This window comes from Myodes glareolus, chromosome 5 (assembly GCF_982192425.1).
Source record: "Myodes glareolus chromosome 5, mMyoGla1.1, whole genome shotgun sequence".
Classification (NCBI taxonomy): Eukaryota; Metazoa; Chordata; class Mammalia; order Rodentia; family Cricetidae; genus Myodes; species Myodes glareolus.
Window position 1 is genome coordinate 56656347 of NC_142030.1, and position 22854 is coordinate 56679200.

The window sequence follows — 22854 nt, forward strand, 5'->3', positions numbered from 1 at the left end:
AGGCTCAAAATGCACAATCTGACAATCTATGTCAGAAGAATAGACCCATATCTATCACCATGCACAAAACTCAAGTTCAAATGGATCAAAGACCTCATTATAAAGCCAGCCACACTGAACCTTATAGAAGAGAAGCAAGTGGGAAGTACACTTGAACGCAATGGCACAGGGAACCACTTCCTAAATATAACCCTAGTAGCACAGACACTGAGAGAAACAGTTAATAAGTGGGACCTGCTGAAACTGAAAAGCTTCTGTAAAGCAAAGGACACAGTCAACAAGACAGAACGACAGCCTACAGAATGGGAAAAGATCTTCACTAACCCCACATCGGACAGAGGTCTTATCTCCAAAATAAACAAAGAACTCAAAAATTGGTCATCAAAAGAACAAATAGTCCAATAAAAATTGGGGTACAGACCTAAACAAGGAACTCTCAACAGACGAGTCTAAAATGGCTGAAAGACACTTAAGGAAATGCTCAACATCCTTAGTCATCAGAGAAATGCAAATCAAAACAACTCTGAGATTCCATCTTACACCTGTCAAAATGTTCAAGATCAAAAACACTGATGACAATTCATGCTGAAGAGGATGTGGGGTAAAGGGAACACTCCTACATTACTGGTGGGAGTTCAAACTGGTACAGTCGCTATGAAAATCAGTATGGTAATTTCTCAGAAAACTAAAAAACAACCTACCTCAAGACCCAGCAATACCACTTTTAGGTATATACTCAAAGGATGCTCAACATACCATAAGGACATTTGCTCAACTATGCTTATAGCAGCATTATTTGAACCATGGAAACAACCTAAATGCCCCTCAACCAAAGACTGGATAAAAAAGATGTGGTACATTTACACAATAGAGTACTACACTGTGGAAAAAATGATATCTTGAAATTTGCAGGCAAATAGATGGATCTAGAAAATATCATATTGAGTGAAGTAACCCAGACCCAGAAAGACAAATATAATATGTACTCACTCATAAGTGGCTTTTAGACATAAAGCAAAGAAAAAGGAGCCTACAATTCACAACCCCAGAGAACCTAGACAACAAAGAGGACCCTAAGAGAGACATACATGGATCTAATCTACATGGGACGTAGAAAAAGATAGGATTTCCTGAGTAAATTGGGAGCCTGGAGGTCATGGGAGAGGGTAGAAGGAAGGGGGAGGAAGGGGGGAAGGGGAGAGAAATATATAGCTCAATAAAAACACTAAAAATAAAATACACAAAAAAGAAGAACAGGTTAAGAGTTCTCTGATGTGACATACACCATGAATGCTCTACATTCGGCCTTTCAGCAGACAACTCCTTTCAGTCCCCAGTGGTAAGGATAACATTGCATACTAATGAGATAGCTGGTAGCTGGGGTATTTGGGATAGTTATCCCAGATAACTGTAGGACTGAGTCTGATCCCTGTCGATGCCAACCTAAGATTGGATGGTTGATCAGTTCAGTCAGTCCTCCACTCTCAAGCAGGGCAGAGGAGCTGAAGGCTGAGTTGATCGTCAACGTCTAATGATAAAATTGTGCCTGTGCAATAGAGCTGTATTAAAACCCCAAAGGACAGGGTCGAGTTAACGTTCTGAGAGGTGTGGAGGGATATGGAAGCTGGTGCATTGAAGGGAGCTATAGGAGTGCCAATTCCCTTTGCGTACACCGTGCCCTGCGTATCTCTCTATCTGCCTTTGGCACCCTCTGAAATTCTTTTGTGAGAAATGGCAGATCATAAATGAAACGTTTTCTTGAATTCTATCCTGCACTTTAACAAATTAATTGAGCCGCAGGAGGCTGTCCTGGGAACTCCAATTTATAGCCAGTTAGTCAGAAACACGGATGGCAATCTCCAGCTTGTGACTGCCATCAAAAGTGCAGAGGCAGCCCTAGGAGACCCAGCCTGCAATCTGGGAAGTACAATATTACCTCCAGGAGACAGTGTCAGGATTCAGTTGATTGAGAGTTGGGGGGAAGCTTCCACACATCTGGAGGCCGCGTCGTATTTAAAGAGGAGTGAGCAGGAAATGCACATGGGTGTGTTTCCTTATATCTCCAGCTCCCTGTGGTCCAGGAGCTTCAGCAGAAGTGTGTGGAACCTCTGGTGGGAATGTGAGCTACATAATCTCCAATACGCCCACCAGTGACAAGACCCTCTGGTTCCCTACTGAAGGGAAAGAGCTCAGGCTTAAGACCTCACAGGAGCCCTTCCCCAGAGACACTAGGGAGGCACTAGAGCATCCGCATCACCTAGAAAGCCCAAAGAAAACAGTCTGCCTCTGATTTTGAATTATATCTACCTGCTAAAGAGGTTGCTTCAGGGCTATTGGCAAAGCAGGACAAAAAAAGACTGGGCCACCTCAGAAAAGTGTGTTCAGCTGTGTGTGGTGGGTCCCACCAGTAATCCTAGCACCTGAGAAGTGGGGAAGAAAGATTGCGAGCTCAAAGTTAGCCTGGGTTACCTAGACAGACCCTAGCTCAAAAGATCAGAAAGTCATGGAAGAAGGCTCAGTCAGTAAAGTCAATGTCATGGGAGCATAAGGACCTAAGTTCAGTCCCCAGAACCCATGTAAAGGCCAGGAGTGGCATTGAACAGCTGCAATGCCAGTGCTAAGAGGGGCTTGCTAGAGAGCCAGTCAAGCTGGATTGGCAAGCTCCGGGTTCAGTGAGAGACCCTGACTCAAAAAACAAGGTAGAGAGAAATTATGGAAGACCCCCAACAATCAAACAACCTCTAGGCTCTAATCACACACACACACACACACACACACACAGAGAGAGAAAAAAAAAAACACTACAAAAATCATCATGGATTCTCAGTGCTTAAAGGGACAGCAGGTATCTCCCTGAACCACTTTCCTTCTCAACACTGGCAACAGTAAGCGGGAGATCTGTTTCTTAAGTACTTTTTGAGTGAATGATCTTCTGTCCTGCCATCTTAATATTTTGTGTGTGTGCATATGCGCATATATGTGGGTGCACATATGTATACATGTGGGTGTGTGTTTGTGTGGGCACATATATGTGTATATGTGGGTGCGTGTTTGTGTATGTGCATATGTGTATATGTGGATGCCTATTTCTCTGTGTGTATGTATGGGTGTATGTTCGTGTGTGTGCACATTTGAAGGTCAGAGATCAGTCTCAAGAGCCACTCCCCTTGTTTGCTGAAGTATGGCCTCTCAATGGTCTGGAGCTCACTTATGCGGCCAGACCCCAGGGATCCACACATCTTTGCCTCCCCAGTGTTGTGATTACAAGCTTGGGTCACCACACCCAGCTTTTCTGCATGAATCTGGGAATCAATCTCAGGTCCTCAGGCTTGCACAAGCGGTTCACTGACTGAACTATTTCTGTAGGTCATTTTAATGTTTTATCAATGACTTGATAATGGCACAAATCAGGCAGGACATGCCATGTGGCAGCTAGAATTCTCTATGGTGAGAAGAGCTTTGGCATTACGACATTAGCAGATAAAGAATCTAAGCTTCAAATTTGATTGCAGTTGTATGAAATGGGCTTTTTTTAAATGGAATTACATGTAAGGTAATGACAAAGTCAGTAGGGTTCAAAGAAAGACCCACTCTGTATTAAAAAGGTAAGGTGTATAGCGTGCAGTTATGAGCTTTTCCATTTATCAGAGGGCAGAGTTTTCAGGCTAATTTTAAATGATGCGCTTTAGGAGATCCCTGGCCAGAGAAAGGAAGAGAGAGAGGGAGAGGGAGAGAGAGAGAGAGAGAGAGAGACAGAGACAGAGACAGAGACAGAGACAGACAGAGACAGAGAGAGAGAGAGCAGCAAGTATACTAAGGAGGGCAATTAACTTTAAAATGAAAGCCAAGAAAACATCACAGTAAGAAAATAAGACTAAGAAAGACAGAAGAGTCATATCAAGGTTGTAGATTTAGTGTTGAGGGTGAAATGACAGGACATGCTTAACATAGGGCACAGCAGTGCCCAGCAAGGATGCAGACTGGCCTGCCTTTATGAGGAATGAACTGATAGCTTGTCCCTGCATTGAGGACTACGGGGCAAATCTACAATTTCTGACACTGATTGATCAAACAAGATGCTTCACTCTTTCCCTCTTCCTCCTGTTTTCTTTGCTTTATTTTTGGTGTGTGTGTGTGTGTGTGTGTGTGTGAGAGAGAGAGAGAGAGAGAGAGAGAGAGAGAGAGAGAGAGAGAGAGAGAGAGAGAGAGGTCTGTGCATGGATGGTAACCATGTGACTTTGCTCATTTGCACCAGGCTCCTTGCATTCTTCCCAGCCTGTAATGTCTGAGAGTGTAGATATGTGTGCACATGGGTGCCCAAAGTTGATTCTAAGAATTATCCTTTATCACTCCTCTAACTTATTCACTGAGTCAGGGCTTTTCATCAAACTCAGATCTCACAATGTGGATAGTAATGTTAGCTTGCTTGCTCTGGAGACCCTGTCTCCATCTTTTGAGGCTGTAATTACAGGTGGGCCTGGACCCACCCAGCATTTACATGGGTACTGGGGATTCAATCTCTATCCCTAACACTTGGGTGGCAAACACTTGAACCCATGAGCCATCTGGTAAGTGTGTTACAGGCTGAGAAAAAAATGAAGACATGGGAAAAATGAGCAAAGTCACATAAACACCACCCACGGCTTCTCACAGACTCTTGGGAGAAGACAAACTCTGCCCCATGGAACTTCTGGAAAGTTGACCCACTGAAACATCCCCTGTAAAGTCTTTGTACCTCCTGTTTCTTCCACCTTTTATTTCCCCTAAAGTCACAATGGGGTGAAGGCTGGTTGGTGAGGGAGAGAAAAAAAAAATATTCTAGTTCCTTTATGACATAAGCCACTGAATCTCAGGCAGATCCTAGCACTCCCTTGAAGCAGATGAGGGAACAATGCTGGGAGAAATTCAATGATTGCAGTAGACGGGATGGCTGGTTCAGTTCCCCCCATCTCCACGAATAATAGCATATTTCTATATATTATGGAGCCTGGCTAGCAAGGCTTCAAGCTGCATGAAGTATAATTCCACATTCTGTGGGTTCGAGCTTATAAACTGCCTCATCCAATGGGATATTAGTAGACATGGTCCCAGCTGATGCTACAAGTGTGCATGTGCGGTAGCACCTGCTTCCATGCACCTTCGTGACTGGCACCAGATCATGCCTGCTCCTCTAGCCTGAGTTCAAGAGCAAATCACAGAAGACCTGAACCTAATCTAGGCCTGGAGCTTAACTCAAGTGGAGGTCAGCAGATTCCATCCAGCCCAAAGGAAATCCCTCCTGCTAACCCAGAAACTTCTAAATGTGTGTGCTTTCAGTGGGTCCTATACCTTGGAAGTTAGGTACCATTCGTTATGCACCATTAGCATGACAAAATCTCACTAGTAGTCGATGTTTCTGAGCTTAAAAAAGAAGTTGCTGAAATGCACAGGACTGCCTTGCCAAGGAGCCAGGCAGCATCCCGTGCAGCCCCTGCCCACCAGCAGCACTCACCTGAGTCCGAGGCCGCTGGGCTCACCAGGCTCAGCAGCTCCCGCTCCTTCTCATAGTCGCCTTTGCAGAGCAGCTGGCCCTCCTTCAGGACAAACTCATCCCCCTTCTGCAGCTGCCGTTCGCAGACACAGCAGCAGAAGCAGCTCAGGTGGTACACGCTCTTCTGGGCACGCATGACAAACTCATTGGGTGCAATGGCTTCGAAGCAGCCTCCACATTTGACAGCAAATAATCTATGTGGGAGAGAAAGAAAAGCAATGAGCGTAAGGCTGGGTCTCCTCCAGTCATCAGCCAGAAGGTCTTCAGACCCTGGACAGGAATGTTTGTACTGAAGTCAGCTTCAGATCCTGGGTAATTCCTGTCTTTCTGGTCCCCCGAGATCCATGACAACTCCGGCTGACTAATGGAAGTCCCCAAACTTAAAGATCTATTTTTTTTCACTTTTGTATTATCTGATGAAGCCGTAATTGCATTTGTAAATGCATTGGCATAGGCACGAAGTTAATCATCTAACTGTGGGATTCATTCATTAGAGCATTCATTGACTATTTTCAAAAGAGAGTTGTTTCTTTTCTAAAGCAGTAGCACAATTGCAGGGGCGGAAGTCTTTCCAAAGAAAGACTCTATTGTCCCTAGATACCAGAGGACCTGATAGATATAAGAAAGTCAGATGACATAAGGGAGAGACCAGAAAGGAGAGGCTCAGCATCAAACAGTACTGCTCCTCTCTCCACAGAGCCAGACACGAGCTGACACAACGTATATTTCAGAAGCTGATGCCAATTTGTTCCGCTAAGAAGTCCCACTTTGGCGGGAATGGTGGGAACATAAACAACTGGAGTGGTTTCCTACAGAGAAGCCAACTACCACATGGGCCTAAGGGTGCCAATCCTATCTCTTTGCTTGTTCCTGTGCCAGTTACTTATTCTTCTTTTCATTCATTTATTTTCATTAATTCAGTGTAAACCATGATACACTATCTACTCAGCGTCTTCACAGAGAGGGGAAGAAAAGAAACCACACCCCAACTGTGTCTACATATGGAGTCGAGTGTACAGTGTGAGTGTGTGTTTGTGTGTGTGTGTGTGTGTGTGTGTGTGAATGGCATTGATGCAGACACAACAGTATACAAGACAAATCTGTCATTGTGTGGAGCTCATATGTTTGTGGAAGAAAATAAATAAGACCAGGAAGACGACTCAGAGGATAAAGATCCTTGTCGTGCAAACCCAACAGCCTGAATTCAAACCCCGAAGCCCACTGAAAAGATGTAAGGAGAAAATGACTTCATAAAGTTGACCTCTGACACCCACATGTGTGCCACAGTGGCACTAAAACTTTAAAAAGAACAATGCAGAGGTGCCCCCGTGTCTACAAAATATTTCAACACAAAGCTATAGCATATATAAAGAATTACAATATTCAACCACCTCCCGACCATAAAATTGCACTTGTTTGGTTAGAAGGCAATCCCTGCACATGGCATGTTTATCTTGGAAGTTTCCTGAAGAAGGGAAAAGTTTCGGGGGGCGGGGAGTGAAGAGGAAGCTTGGGAAGAGTTTCCAATGAAGTGAGACACACATATTGGCACAGGAGAGAGGAAAGACATTTAAGTTTTGAGTGGAGGAAGCCAACGCTTGAGAAAGAGAATGAAGTCACCTGCCGTGAATTCCAAACCACCCCAGAAAGCCTTAGAATGGACCCAATCTGAAGGATGGTTATATGACCTGCAACACAAACTATGAACTACCAGGTCCATCTCTCAGCCACGAGGGTCCCCTGTGAAGAGGTTAACTCCGTATGTCCCCTCTCTACCCCTCAACCTCAGCACTGGAGTAAAGTTGAGGACCTATTCAAATGGCTGCTTTGCTCTTTCACCATAAGCTTCACACCCAGGACTCCAAGGACCAGAGGCCCTTGCCCTTACCCCTCCCATTCTCCAGATGCTCACTGTGGTTTTCCTGACCATTACCGGAGCCCTGCCAGTATTTTCTTTCACACCCTCGCCCCTTGCTAGATGCCACGCGTTGTACAGAAAATCTACCTACTTCATCCCTTGGCCTCCCAAGTTCCTGTTCTCTGTTTGCCAACCTGAGCAAACTAATCAATGCTTCTCCAGGAGCCCGTCAAAGGCCTTTTGTCCCCAAGCCTTGCTTCTGTTCCCCTTCGCCCGAGATGGACTGTTAAACATACTCAAGGCAAATGTTCCCAGGGAGTCAACAAACACTTAGGAGGCCGCAGCAGCGAGTGGTAGCATCTGTGCTTGTCTGCCTTCTAGCCTGTTAATCTCTTCCTCTTTTTCTTTCGCCTTCAATTTGCCCCCCCATGGGCAACTTCGTAAATTTCCCCAGTGTTAGAGAAGGGAGGGCCCGAGTGAGCGCCACAAAGACAGTCCGCCATGTTGGCTCAGGAGCACTGGTAGAAATAGCAACAGTCGTATAGGCTCAAGTCCTGAAGCGGTCGGTCATGCTCCCCCCAAGGACCGCAGGCCACAAGAGGCAGGCAGGCCTGATACCCTCCACTCTGCCTCCCTGCATCCAAATCCAGGTCAACTGCACCTTCCTCCCTCATCTCTTGTAACCTTCAAGAGCAATTCAAGAAGAGGAGCCTGCCATCTACCACCTGGGTGCCAGATGTGTACACAGCTGTAGGGGTACCACTGTGGACCCAGCTGCTGACTGCACAGCCTCCCATAAGTTGTTTTCTCTAAGGCTCAGAGAAGCAGAGAAAAGGATTTGTTCAAAAGTCCAGGTCATAATTAAAACACAGCCTGTCTCTTCCTAGTGCTTGAGATGTGTCCCCCATGGTTACCTCTCCCTCTGCATGCTAATGAGACTGCACTCTGGGTTCAGAGTCTGCCCGGCTGCTGGGTCTGGGAAAGCTGGGCAGTGTCTCCAGAACTGTCAGCTCACCTATGTCGACATGACAACCTCCAACTTGCCTCACCACCCTAAGTCACCTCCCCTCTCTCTGATGCCTTTGGGCATCTCCTCCTTGGACCTCATTCTCACTTGTAAAATGAAAACAGAGCATCTTCCACGGGGGGAAAAAGTATCCTGTGCAATATGGTCCCAGGGAGTAAGTCCTAAGTGTGTCCCTCCATCTACAGATGACCCTCTGGGAGGAGAGGTGAAGAGGAATGTTATAACAAATGAATCCACCCTAGTCCTTGAGAAGCTACAATCAACAAGAGGCTTGTGCTAGCTAGGTTTGTATCAATGTGACATAATTATCTGAGAGACAGGAAGTCTCCATTGAGAAAATGCCTCTGCAAGATCAGCCTGCGGGGCAGCCTACAGAGCATTTTCTTAACTGGTGATTGATGGGGGAGGGCCCAGGCCCCTGTGGATGGTGCCACCCCTGGGCTGGTGGTCCTAGGTTCTATAAGAAAGCAGGCTGAGCAAACCATGGGGAGTAAGCCAGCAAGCAGCACCCCTCCACAGCCTCTGCATCAGTTCCTGCCTCCAGGTCCCTACCCTGCTTGAGTTCCTGTCCTGACTTTCTTCAATGATGAGCAGCAATATGGAAATGTAAGGCAAATAAACCCTTCCCTCCTCAACTTGTGTTTTTGCTATGATGTTTCAACACAGCAATGGGCACCCTACCTAAGGCAAAGTTCTAAATCAGTGCCACTCAACTTTCCTAATGCTGCAACCCTTTAATACTTTATCATGTTGTGGTCACCTCCAACCATAAAATTATCTTCATTGTTATCGTCATAACTATAATTTTGCTACTGTTATAATTGTAATGTAAATAGCTGATGTGCAGGATATCTGATAGGCAACCCCTGTGAAAGTGTCATTCTATCTCCAGAGGGGCCACGGTCCAGAGGTTGAGAACCACTGCTCTATATGAATGGCCACAATTGGATGTGGTTGGGACATACACAGGGAAATAATAGAGAAGGACACAGACAATTGACTGAATCTACGAGTCACAGAATTTCTTTATCTTTTTCCTTCCTCATTCCTCCTCTTACTGTCTTTCCCCTGTGCTTTTCCAGACAGGGAAGTACAGACTGACTGTAACTTCATTCCATGCCCTGCTTACATCTTCTTGTAAAGCTAAAAGCTACAAAAGGCACAGCCGTGAGTCTTGCTGGAAGTCTACTCCACAGGCTCGACCACATCCTAATGATATGGTTTTCTTATCACTGACACTTGGCAGTCTCAGTTTGCACAGAGGATAAAGACAAGCAAGTGCCTGCATCCCTCAGCAAAGAAAGGTAAAATAAGAATGCATGTATGGGGTACTTAAAGGTGATAATCTTTAATGCCCAGGTAATTTTTAGTCATTTTTATTGGTCATGCATCTGCCTTTTATACATGTGAATATTTCCTTCTTGCCCCAAAGGTGAGTTTTCATGTTTAAGGGCTTCCAGAGCCCCATCCTAAGACAGCCCTTCTTCCAGTGTGAGCTCTTCTACTGACTCCTAGCTTTGACTTCATCTCTACTTGTGGTGTGCCAGGCAGAGCATGTTCCTCACACCCACCTATGGCCCTATCATTGGCCAGTTTCATCCATAGAGAGCACTATTTCTTATGGCTGACTTCATCTGTATCCGGTGCTTGGAGCCACGGTAGAAAGAAAAGCAGAAAAAGAGCATCTTAGGTCAGGAAAAGAGCCAAGTAGACCTAAGCTCAGGCTTCTCCCTTTATCAACAGGTTCAAAGAAGCCACGCCAGTCCCTGGGTCTTGAGTTTCTTGTCTTTCCTTTCTTAAAGGTAAGTTCTGCTCTAAACACCATATAATGTCAAAAACTTAGAGGTGGGGAAGAAATAAGAGACCAGGCCTCTGTTCCCCATGTCTTCTTATTGTACAATTCTCAGGCAGAGAAGCCTGTATCTAAATCCTAATCTCCAGACAGTGTTTCGGCAGGGTACTGCTTGGCCATGCTAATCCTTCAAAAAATGTCTTTTATACAGTATCATTTACATGCAAGCACACAGGTGCTAACACGTGCGCATGCATATATGCATGCATACTCACATACATGCACACACATCCAGATAAGTATATTCTAGGCTACACATATTATGCAAACTATTTATTTAAAAATACTAAGACTGTATGTATTATATAGACTAGAAAAACATGTCTTCTGAAAGATAATATTTTACTCCTAAGCCATGTTTAAAATCCACTAAGCTAGATAGTCTCTTAATTCATTCCCACTTCTGTCTTGTATTGGGAGGTCTTGTAACTATGGAGACAAGAGCATCTCAAACGCAGCTATAACAGCTTGACACTGACGCGCTACTACGAGACAAGTCTGAGGCCAACAACAAAGAATCAGAGAACTTCAGAAGCAGCGGTGGACCCTGGCACTGCAGGAACGACAGCAGCCAGGCAGTGGCCTGCCAAGACAGTAGGTGACATTCGGATACATATGACTGCAGTATGGTCTTAGGAAAAACATCACACTCTAAAGAGGATGTTTTATGGTTAGAACCTGCACTAGTCCCCCAAAATGATGTGATTAAAAACAAAAAAAGCTTATGGAAGGCAGAGAAAGGGAACGTGTCTTTACCAGATACCCACCCGGTGTCATGGACTGGGCTCTTTGATTGGCTTGTTATTTTACTGCTTTTGAATAGAAGTATGAAGTATTTCATGAATTCATAGAGAGTGTCATACTTCAGCCAGACTTGACTTGTGCTGTCTGGCTTCAGAGGAGAGAGGCTTGGGAATGCATAATACATAGGGTCATTCTCCATTTCCAGTCCACGTGCTCCCTAAGAGATAACAGGATTTATCAGCTAAACCCAAGACCAAATCTCTGCTATGCCCTCTACTAACTCTGTGATCTTGATTAAAATACAGGAGCCTTGCTTTACTCATCTACAAAATGGGAACAATGAGAGGGCCACCACCACACACACCACACCACACACGGAGTCTGTGCGGATAACGGAACCAAATCAGAACCACTTAGCACAGCTCTTAGCACACGGCAACTCCTCAATAAAATGGTATTACAATGGTGATAATGATGACCATGATGGACAAAGGGGCTGAAATATGAAACAAGAATTATTTTTTTAAGGAAGACAAATCATGACCGCAAAGGCTGGGAGAATGAGAAGAGAGCACCCCGAGGAGGGACCTGCTGGAGCCAGGAGTTCAGGACTGAAGTTAGAACAATGTAAGGACTTTTTAAAACCCTGCTTTGCACAGGAGGACAGGCACAGCAGAATGAGAATGAAGAAAACCTGCTAGGCCTGAGATCTTGCCTGCTGTGTAGGCTCCAAGACAGTGTCCAGGCAACCAACCACACAGGATTCACTTGGGTTTACCTGAAATAGTTCATTTTAGATGCGAACCTGACTTGGTTAAGGGATGTGCAAGTAGCTGGCAAAACATTACTTCTGGGTGTCTCTGTGGGGACGGAGCTGGAAAGAATGGAATTTAACCAGTCACAATCATCTCAGTGCCTAGGTACCACCCAGTTGCTTCTCAGACTTGGGGGCTTGCATAACTCCCAACACACCCAGCTCTCGGGACCCTAACTTTAGACTCTTACAATATATAGGTTCTCTGGTTTTCTGGCTCTCGATGGCATAGCAGGGTGGCCACTTGGACTCTATAATCACATAATCCAATTCTCCTAATAAATCTCCTCTTGTATATCTGTATATATCTCGTTTGTTCTTTTCCTCCAGAGGAACTTGAGTAACACATTGCCCTAACAGCTCCGGTAGAGCTGACTAACAGCATTCTTTACACATTAAAGCGAAATCAGCTGAGAAACTACCTGTTCATTTTGTGTCTCAGTACCAGTACATGGGGCACTTTTGTCCATAAATCCTTACGATGCCCTCCAATGCCCCCCATCCCTGCCCTATCGTACACTAGCTAGATCAGATGCCTCACACCCCATCGTCCTCTCCGTGCTGATGGTACCACTTCTCACGTCCAGGCAGAGCAGAGAGCATGGCAACCTTGTGCAAACCCACAAGCTACCCCAGACCTGCGGGACTGAGAAGAGCATAAAGTGAGCTCTCATGACAGCACCCCAGACAGCTCCTGACCAGAAGTATGTCTGGAAACATGATCTCCATGAACCTTAATCTAAGGTCCGGAAGGCCTTAAAGGAAGAGTCAGAAAGCATCTGGACCACAAACAAACAGAAGGATGGAGGACCCGATAAATACAAAAGACGTTAACTCCAGTTGAGCCTCCTGTAGTGTACAAATAACAATCTAACTTTAGCCTTGGAAGCCAGACTATGATAGGGCATACTGCCTTTCCACGGTGCTCCTGGAACTGAGTTAATGCGGTGTATGAATCCTCTGGTTTAGGAAGAAGAAGGTTCAGCACCGGTGGTTCTTAAAAAGGCAGGAATCAGCTCTGTTTCCACCCTCTCCACCAGGGGGCAGCATAGCAACATTCATTAAGTACCATGTTGACTTGGTAACTGAGGTCATCCAGGCAGAGACAGGGATTGGCCAAGAGCCAAAACTGTCTGCTGGAAAATCTGCTGCTGGGAGCCTGGGAGACCATGTGGCTAAACTGAAGGAGAGATGGTGAAAGAAGAGTATTCAAAAGTATTGGGAACCAAAAGCATGGCTTGTGGCCTTAGAAGAAGTGACACAAGCAACCTTGTCAGCTGGCTCAAGGTCTCTGTCCTTGAGGCTGAGCCAACAGCACCACAATAAGCAACTGAGCGCATGGTCCTGAGACGGTGGGAAAGTCTGCAGAGACAATAGGAGCGGCAAGATCATCCATAGGAGACAGTCTTAGGACTCTGCAGTGGTGAAAACACGGAAAACAATAAGAGACTGGCAGAGCCAATCAGAGTCTCTGTCTCCTGGTGGCTCCTGGGGAACTGCACAGAGCACCATACAATGGGATGAGTGAATGGGAGAAAGGACTGTTGGTGGTGATGTCTGCAGCCCAGAAGCTCCATGAGGCTGGCCTCACTAAGAAAGAGGCGTGTGGCTCTTTGCCTCTCAAAAGGCTGTTAGCACTGGGTGAGTTTACCTTGAAATAGCAGAGCATGCATGTCTCTTCTAATCTTGCAAAGATCGTGTTCCAGCCAGCCAGATACAGTGGGAAGAGGTGGGGGGGAACACCATAGCTCTAAGACTAAAGAATATGTATGCAAAACTTGGTTCTGTTTTTACAAATATGAGTAAGTTTGAGGTTCTTTTAGTTGTCCAGTTTCTACAAAAAAAACATGTTATGTCACATGAGATTTTTTAAAAATTTAATGAAATAATTCATCTGAATATCTGCTCTCCATAAGCAGTAGCTATTAGTTTCCTTTATCGAAATCAATTTAACATATCTACCCATGTAAATATTTGTCTAAGATAACATATTTTGAGGTGGTCATTGAGCCAAAAATAGAGCCTCATATGCCATCTCAAGAGTCTGTTCATCGTTATTGTAACAAATTAAATTAAACTTCAATAAGCCTTTCATGTTATTGGAGAAGAGACCAACAAACAAACGTTAAAAGCCCAGAGCTGGAGAGGAAACAGGGGGTGAAAGTCATTCAGGCTACTACGGCTATGATAGGCCACAGCAAACATTGATAGTAGCCAGCCATGGTGGGAGAACACCCACATTCACTGCCTAAGGCCTAGCATATGTTCAGGAAGTTGTCATTCTCGTGGCTCTCCCACCAGAGCCAACGGTTGCTATTTGGTTAATGCTGAGATTACCTAGCAAACATTTGGGACAGACCTTCGCTCTGGGTCACTTCAGTTCTCAGCTGAGTGCTCCTTTTGGAGACCACTGACCTTTGTCTGGATATGCACTAAGAAGCCCAATGCTCCTACCACGCTCTCCTGACTAACCCTCTCCCCTGATAGATCAGTGTCCCCTTTCCTCATGAAGGGGAAGAAACAGAGATCCAGAAGGAACAGTGAGCTTGACCACAAGGAAAGCTAAGATTACTAAAAGGACCAACCAGAGCTTGTGGCTCAGAAGTCAGAAATGAAAGCTGACACAGGCCAGCTAGGGTAGAAATGTTGCCTGTGGGCTCCAAAATGAACCAACAGTGTCTGGGAAGCTAGATGAGCAGACAGAGGGAAGACAGCGGACCTCTCTTCCCTTCCCTCCCTCTTTCCTTCCTTGCCAGAGTCATCTATGAATCAGGCTTTAGAGTAAAGGGCTGTGGTGAAAGTCTGGGCTCCAATAGCCCAAGCCAAGGTGGCAGGACTTCCACTATAAACTTTCCATATTGTCACACAGGCATGCGAAAACAGCAAGAAACATAAAACAGACATACGGAAAGTATATGTTTTCTTTTTAGGGAATGAAGGTTTGGTTTCCCTTGAAAACGCCAGTTTTCCTCTCTCTTTATCCTCATTAGCCTCTTGGGCTGCTCTTAAGCACACCCACCGAACAACGAAGAGTGGGGGAAGAGGTATTTTTAGCTGATATTCTGGGCACACATTCTTCCACAAATTTTGGCTTAGCAACATGGCATGAGGCCAGTGAAATGTATATTCTTACAAAGGATATATGTTTTTCTGGGAGCTAACTCTCCTCTCTCTCTCTCTCTCTCTCTCTCTCTCTCTCTCTCTCTCTCTCTCTCTCTCTCTCTCTCTCGTATGTGTGTGTCTGTGTATGTAATAGCAAGGACTGGGCATTATTAATGACACTTGGATGGAAAAGCCTCTGGGATCCCAGCAGGGGGCAACACCGAGCACTCTGTGAGTCCCATCCGCTTTGGCCACCATCACTTTTCATTCATGATTTTCATTGTGCTGCACATCAGAAAGAATAAAGAATAAAATAATATTGCCCAACTCAAGGATTCCTCATAGAATTAGCTGATACCAACAGTACGATAAAGGGAACTAGATAAATGTTGAAGACAAACCAGTGTGTTCCTAAGTCACTTGTGCCTGTCCTCAAGTGTCAACCCAGAATTCTAGGAGAAACAAACATCAAAAACTACCCACTGACAGTCTGAGTGAAAATCCCACCAAGGCATGAAAATCAAAGGCTGATGCTGAGTGTCTTTTCTTTTCCATGTAGAAAGTGAAAACCGGGACTGGAGAGATGGCTCAGAGGTTAAGAGCACTGACTGCGCTTCCAGAGGTCCTGAGTCAATTCCCAGTAACCACATGGCGGCTCACAGCCATCTATCACTTGAGCTGGTGTCCTTTTCTGGCCTGTAGGCAGTACACTCTATACATAATAAATAAATCTTTAAAAAAGAAATAAAAAAAAATAAAAAATGAGACAGAGAGAGAGAGAAAAAAGAGCTCTGAGCTTTGGTTCATGGACCTGAAAGTGGTGTAATCTTGTATGTACAGCATCCCAGCTCTACGCACGGCTGAGGATGTAGCTTAATGGTAGAGCATGTGCAAGGTCCTGAGCTCAATCTTCAGCACCTCAAAAGTGAAACTAAACAAAACCTGTCTGAGCTGGAGTGAAGGGGAAAGGAGTAGTCCGATTTGGATGTCTGACTCTGTTGGTCTCATCAGAGAGAGTGACAGACAGAGGGCCCTGTCCTTCCCACTAGCCTCTCTCCCGGAAGGCGGTCCTTTCCAGGTACTCTTGAGATGTCTTCAAGGCTCCAGCCGAGCAAATCTCACCCAGTACTTGTGGCACAGTCCTTGTTTCTTGATTTTTTTTATTTTCACGCCTCTATTTTTAAACTTTATTCTTCAATTATCTTCCACCTGTTCATTCAACTCCCCCTTCCAAAACTAAAAGATGCCATTCATGCTCATTAAAGGTAGCGACCAATAAAAAGACAGAAGGGACAAGTGTTCACAAAGCTAGGAGGAGATGGGGACCCTGCACTGTTGGCAGCTATGTGACGTGGTATAGTCACTGCGAAATGAATTGTGAAATTCCTGGGGGGAAAAAAATCAAAGAAGTATCGCATGATCCAAAAGTCTCTTTTTGGACGTACCTCCCAGAAGAACTGGAAACAGAGACCCAGAAGAGATGTCTGCACACTCACGTTCATTCATATCATCAGGATTGTTGTCAACAAGCAAAATGGGAAAGCAAATCAAGTGTCCATCAACAGGTGAACAGATAAACAGTGGTCTAAATATACACCAGAATATTGTCCAGACTTAAAAGGGGGAGGGAATTCTGACACATGCTACAATTTGATGAGGATTTTGTGCTAACTAAGGAAGTCAGACAGTGATAGCACAGCAGTGTGAATTAACTCAATGTCACTGAAATATACATACTAAGGACAGAGATGCTAAATTTGTTACAGTGACTCACTCACAGAGACTGGACTGACAACCAGGGAGCCTGCATGGGACTGACCTGGGCCCTCTGCATAGATGTGACAGTTGTGTAGCTTGTTCTTCTTGTGGAACACCTAACAATGGGATGAGGGACTGTCTCTGACTCTTTTGCCAGCTTTTGGGACCCTACTCCTCATACTGGGTCACTTTGCCCAGCCTTAATACGAGTGGAGGTGCCTACTCTTCTTGCAACTTGATATGCCATGTTTGGTTGATATGGGACCCTGCCCTTTTCTGAATAGAAATGGAGGAGTGGATGGGGGCAGGGAGAGATGGGGAAGTCTGGAAGGAGATGCATGAACTGCTGGCTCTGCACATAGGCCGCGGCTGAGGTGGACTCTGATAGAGGAGGCTTGGCTGAGCTCCACGGAGGACATGCAGGCATTCAGGGCCGGTACTTTTATACCCAAACATTGGGTACCAAATGTAGAAATAACCAGGCTAGCTAAATGATAAAACAATTATATTTTTAACTATTATAAGGGGAAAAACACACAAAACAGGAAACGAGAAATCCAAGCTCTTCTGTGTCCCGTGGGAATCACCCAGAGAGAGAGAGCACCTGGGGAGTGCACATGTTTTTTCCCTTGGTCCTGGGAAGCCATGCCTTAACTTAGACCCACCTCTTAAAGATAATTGACTAACAAGGTTTTCCCCATCAAGGAAGGAGGGGGAACTGCAGTTGGGATGTAAAATAATAAAAATGATGATTTAAAAATCATTTTAAAATATGGTGCATTTCTATTTTACTAGGATTGTATTAAATTTTAAGTATATATATGCATATATACATACACACATATATATACATACATATATGTGTGTATGTATATATATCTATATCCTGAAATATACACTATTTATTCATATTCTACTCACTGTACCAAAATCTAGGTGTTGTATACCAGTTGTAAAGCTCAGCACCCGGTCTCTCTTGCAACTTAAGAGCATCGGTGTAAGGTAGTACATAGGTAATATTGGGTGGAGCTGAGGAAGGAGGGTACCCTGGAAAAGCTATTATTTTATGAGACAGAGTCCATTTGGTATACACATTTCATCTTTTGCTGTTTCTCTTTCTCCTTCTTGGAATTAAAATGCAATGCCCAGAGATGGTACGACCATCTTGGCACCAAGAATGAATGCTACTTGTTGAAGATCTAGACTCTAGATTCTAGAGGAAGAAAGGAGGACATTTTTTGAGCAGCTTAACCAACCTGGAAATTCCTACCTCATGATTTCATTTCCTTTTATAGATCAGCCTGGAGTAGTAAGGATAGATACAATTAGAGGAAGCCATATGAGTCCTGCTCCAAGGTCTTAGATGCTGGTTCACTCCAGGCACTTTCCTTTCTGGTTGTTGTCTGGTATGTCCACACTCCTCTTTAGAGCCAGCTCCTCCACTTTGGCAATAGAATTTATCAAATCAAACTTACATGAATACATCATATAGTATCCCTTTTTCTGAAAATGTTATCTATATATTGTTTCTTTATTTCCCCATTTTAGACAAAATATGCTTGCTTTGATCCATTTCTTCCACCACCCAGTGTCTTGTTTATTTGGTGGAATGCATCCAAAATAAAAAGTTAGAAATGACTTTTGTTTGTTGTTTGCTATTCATCTTCTCTAAGACTCATCCATTAGACACTTGTCCCAGTGTCTTAGCTTCTAGCAAAGCTGCCTTGGAAAGTTCATTAGTGACCAACACACTGCTCAGTCCCCTTCATACTGCGCTCAGGAGCAGAACCTAACTTCATCCATTACTGGGCTTCCTGGATCCCTCTCTCTCTCTCTGTTTCCACCTTACCATTAGCCACTTATGCTTGGTCTCTTCTGCTAATTCCTCCCCATCTCCCCAACCATGAAATCTTTAGCCTCATTTCCAGTCTACAGTCACTGCCTTAGTAACTTTATCCAGGGTTATTGCTGTAAATAACCTACAAATACTGAAGGACTCCAGCATTTCTGGTTCTAGCCTAGCACATTCTCCCAAGGCTAACTTGTACACCCAACTACCTACTAACCACCTTTGCTTGGTATGCCTTGTTTAAATCATTTCTATTTTAACTGTAGTTATTAATAGAGTACAGTATGATAATTTGATAAGTAATATGCAATTATCCAAACATGGTAGTCAGTGTTTCCAACTCTGAGTTGAAAATATACATAATAATATTAACATATGGGTTAATAAGGTACCAGTGATATTTTATAATAACAAACTAAACTAAATGCACAATTCCTGATGTTTTAAAATAATTTTCATTTAATACAAAGAGAGAAAGAACTGGCATACTGTTGTGGTGTGGGTGTGGGCAGAGGTTAGAAGAGGGTATTAGATCCCCTGGAGCTGGAGTTGTAGATTTCCTATAAGAGTTCTGAGATCTGAACCTTAATCCTCTGAAAGAACAACAAGCACTATTATCCACTGAGCCATCTCCCCAGCCCCTCACTTTTTATTTCTAACCCCACCTACCTCACCTTGGCTCAGTTCTGTTCCAACTACAGCCTCTTCTTCCTCCTTCCTATTGGCAGACATCACCTACATCGGGGCCAGCACCTCAGAACTATTCCTGACTTGTCTCACCCACACACTCATGTGCAGTGGGACAGTGAACTATGTCTGCCCCGCTTTCAGAGTGGGCTGCAATCTGCCCCTTCTCCTCATGATACTGGATCAGGACTGCAGATCATGCTTTCCTCCTTCCAGAATTCTCCTGTTCTTATCGCCCCACCTCTACTTCCTGTCTGGTTGTCCCACCTATACATCCTGCCTGGCTACCGGCCAATCAGCGTTTATTTAAAATATAATTGACAGGGTACAGACCATTGCCCCACAGCACCTCCCTAAGGAAAAATCTTCCCTCCACAAACTGCAGTCATGAGAGTAATGGAGAGGAAAGGGGCAGCAGACGCCACACACCTGTACCATCCAGAGAACTGTCTTCATGCTATGGTCAACTGATAACGGACACATTGGAGGAAATCATGAATTTTGTGGCAGCCTTCACACAGAAACATGGGATCCTTATAACAGGAAAATACTGAAAAGAAAGTTGCTACAACACTTGTCTGGGGTGTGCGATACTGTGGACTCAGTTCTCAGTTCGACAAAAATCAGTGAGAAGTTGAGACATCTAAATTAGAGCCCATTTGAGGAAAGGGTGCTATTCCTATTAATAACAATTGTTTACTGAATGCTTGCTATTCTAGTTGGTCATTTTGAGACATTGTTTAGTGTTTTAGAATATAAGTAAACAAAACAATTTTTTTTAAAAAAGTTCTGTTGAAAACAAACAGGGAGCAACAAAAATGTCAGATGCATGAAATGGATCTGTAAGTGAGTCAAGAAAACGGAAGGCCCCAAGATAAAGACTCAAGTTTTCATAGAGTTCATGTCTGAGCAAAGATCTGGGGGAGCCAGCAGGGAGTAAGTCTTAGCAACAGCAACACTTGTATATAACTCCAGAGCAAATCCATCATTCCAAATAGAACCCATTGTCCTTCAACACTTCCCCCCTTCTCTTTCCCTAACATACCATCCACCACAATAGTCAGCCTCTACTGGCAAACCTGTTGTGGATAAGTCTTAAATATAACCACGAATCATAATCGCAAATCTAGTTTCTTTCAGGATAATGTTTTCTAGGCGTATTGCACTCAGTAGCATGCATTTAGATACAGCATCCAACAGCATGTACCACACATTTCTGTGGATGAATAATAGCCCAATGTTTGGTACAGCACATCTTGTTCATCCATTCGTCCACAGATGGACAAGGGCTGTCTCCACTGTTTATCTGTTTTTGCTTGTTTATTTGTTTGTTTGTGGTATACACCCAGGATGAAATTTTAATAGCAATGAAATGTACTTCATGCTCCTGACGGACAAAGCACTAAACTTGTACTCAGCCATGCAAAGGTCAGAGAAAATGATGCTGCCAGGAGAAGGGCCACAGTAGGAGCACAAAGATACACAAGAATATAAGAATCAACTTCTCTTTAAAAGGGTCTTGTTCAAGGACTCAGAGAAATCGAGATGAGTAGAAACCTAATGTGGTGGTTTGAATGAAAATGGCTCCCATAGACTCATAGGGAGGGGCATTAGTGGAGGTGTGGCCTTGTTGGAGTAGGTGTGGTCTTTGGGGAGGAAATGTGCCACTGGGGGTGGGCTTTGAGGTTTCAGATGCTCAAGTCAGGCCCTGTGTCTCACTCTCTTCCCACAGTCTATTTATCTGGATGTAGAAGCCTCTCTAGCTCCATGTCTGCCTGCATGACACCATGCTTCCCCCTGTGATAAGAATAGACTTAACATCTGAACTTTAAGCAAGTCCCAGTTAGATGCTTTCCTTTATAAGAATTGCTGTGGCCATGGTGTTTCTTCATAGCAATAACACCCTAAGACACCTAGGACTAAAAGACTACAGTAATATTAGAATATTTGCTGGTATGAATGATTCTGTGTGGAAGAAATCTTTCAGCTGGAAAAGAATGGCAAGAGACAATTTCTGGAATGGTCCAACAGAAAATGAAAGGGGATCCAATGGGAACTATTAAGCCTTGTCATTATTTGAAGCAAGAGATGCCTCATGGGTGCTGTAAGTAAAATCTTGGAGCATCACTCTGGATGGAACAAAGTCTGCACTATTCTGGGTTATTTGATCTAGTTAAGCAGTGGTAGCCAAGTTTAAGTCAAAGTAACCACATTAACTAAAACACTACTATTTGCCATGTAGTATACCAAATAATCTTGCCTTGGCTCAGGTTCTCTTTTCATGGTATTTGTGGACTGATGTTCAAGCATTATGAACAGCCAGGAATGTGAAGTAGATGGTTCAGGGTGAGTTGATTGACTAGACAAACTGAACCTCCCATTTTAAGTACCAGTTATAGTAGCAAACTTATGAATGGTACTAAGTAATACTATTACCATCTTGGTAGGATTGTAAATAACCATTCCCATATTATTCCCCAATGCATACATACAGGAAGTAATATGGAGGAAATGTTGGCATATCTTTTTGTGTATCACCTAACTGGTCACTAAACTGGCATAGTGGAGCACCCCAAAAATCTGAGGTTCAAGTCCTTTCTCTCACTTACCAGCTCTGTGTGCTTTCTCAAGCTTATTAATCTCCATGAGTCCAAACCTCTTCACTTCTAGCCCGGGATCAAAGACAACCCACACCACTAGCCATCATCAGAAAACAAGGAGAACCCCGGAGACAGCTGGCTCGGCTGTTCATAGTTAGCTAGACAGCCAGGCTTTAGTTGTCTCTGTATACGTCACACCTGTGTGAAAGTTTCTACCGGCCACAGCAAGCACTGTATGACAGGTGACATAAGAACTCCCAGGAGTCTGTCTGTACTTTCTCTATCCTGGAACAAAAGCTGAAGAGCAAGACAAACAGGAACCACAACAGACCAGACATGTGGGCCCTTCAAGAATCTAGATTGGCCATGACATCCCAGGCTATGTTTTCAAAGGCTGGCCAAGGATTACTCAGAGATTGATGGTCTGTTTCATCACAAGCCCGCTCCAATCACTCCAAACAGTACCCTGGGGTCTGACACAAGAGAACTTGAGATAAGTAACTAGACTAGTTAGCGATTGTCTCGGCATCCAACTGCTGAGGGCGAGACAGCCTACAGCATTCCACTTAGGAGCGGCTTCCTTATGGCCTGACGGCACAGGGTCTGTGTTTCTATCCCCACGAGAGCTATCACCAGGTCAGAATTAGGCAAACTCATGGCTGTGACAACTGCCCCTTCACCAAAGGATGACTGGATTCCAGCCTCACTAGATCCCTAGTGACCCAGGAGATCTTTCTACAATGATAGGAATGTCCGTGTTGTCCAATATGGTAGCTGTGAGCCAAGCTGGTTGAAGAGAAGCAGAAGTTAGGAAATGAAAACTCACGCATTTTTGCAATTCACAACCTACCCTAGCTAGCCGATATGGCTCTGTCCTCTCAACCGATCTTAATTTCTTGCCTTCGAAGGTCAGCTCCAGCCTATGCCCCCTAGATGGTCACTTGAACCTGTTGAGCTGTCTTTGACTCACAGGGTCCAGGGTCGTGATTTGAATGTGAATGTCCATGACAGGCTCATGTGTTTGAACGCTTGG

At 44.4% G+C, this 22854-nt stretch overlaps 1 protein-coding gene across 1 annotated transcript in view; it reads right to left on the reverse strand.

The window, feature by feature from the left end:
• Positions 1–22854, reverse strand: part of Lmx1a (LIM homeobox transcription factor 1 alpha) — a 147180-nt gene that overhangs the window by 40967 nt on the left and 83359 nt on the right. The window contains exon 5 of the mRNA XM_087906317.1: positions 5492–5724. Coding sequence (XP_087762443.1) covers positions 5492–5724 — 233 coding nt within the window. The remainder of the gene's footprint in view (positions 1–5491; positions 5725–22854) is intronic.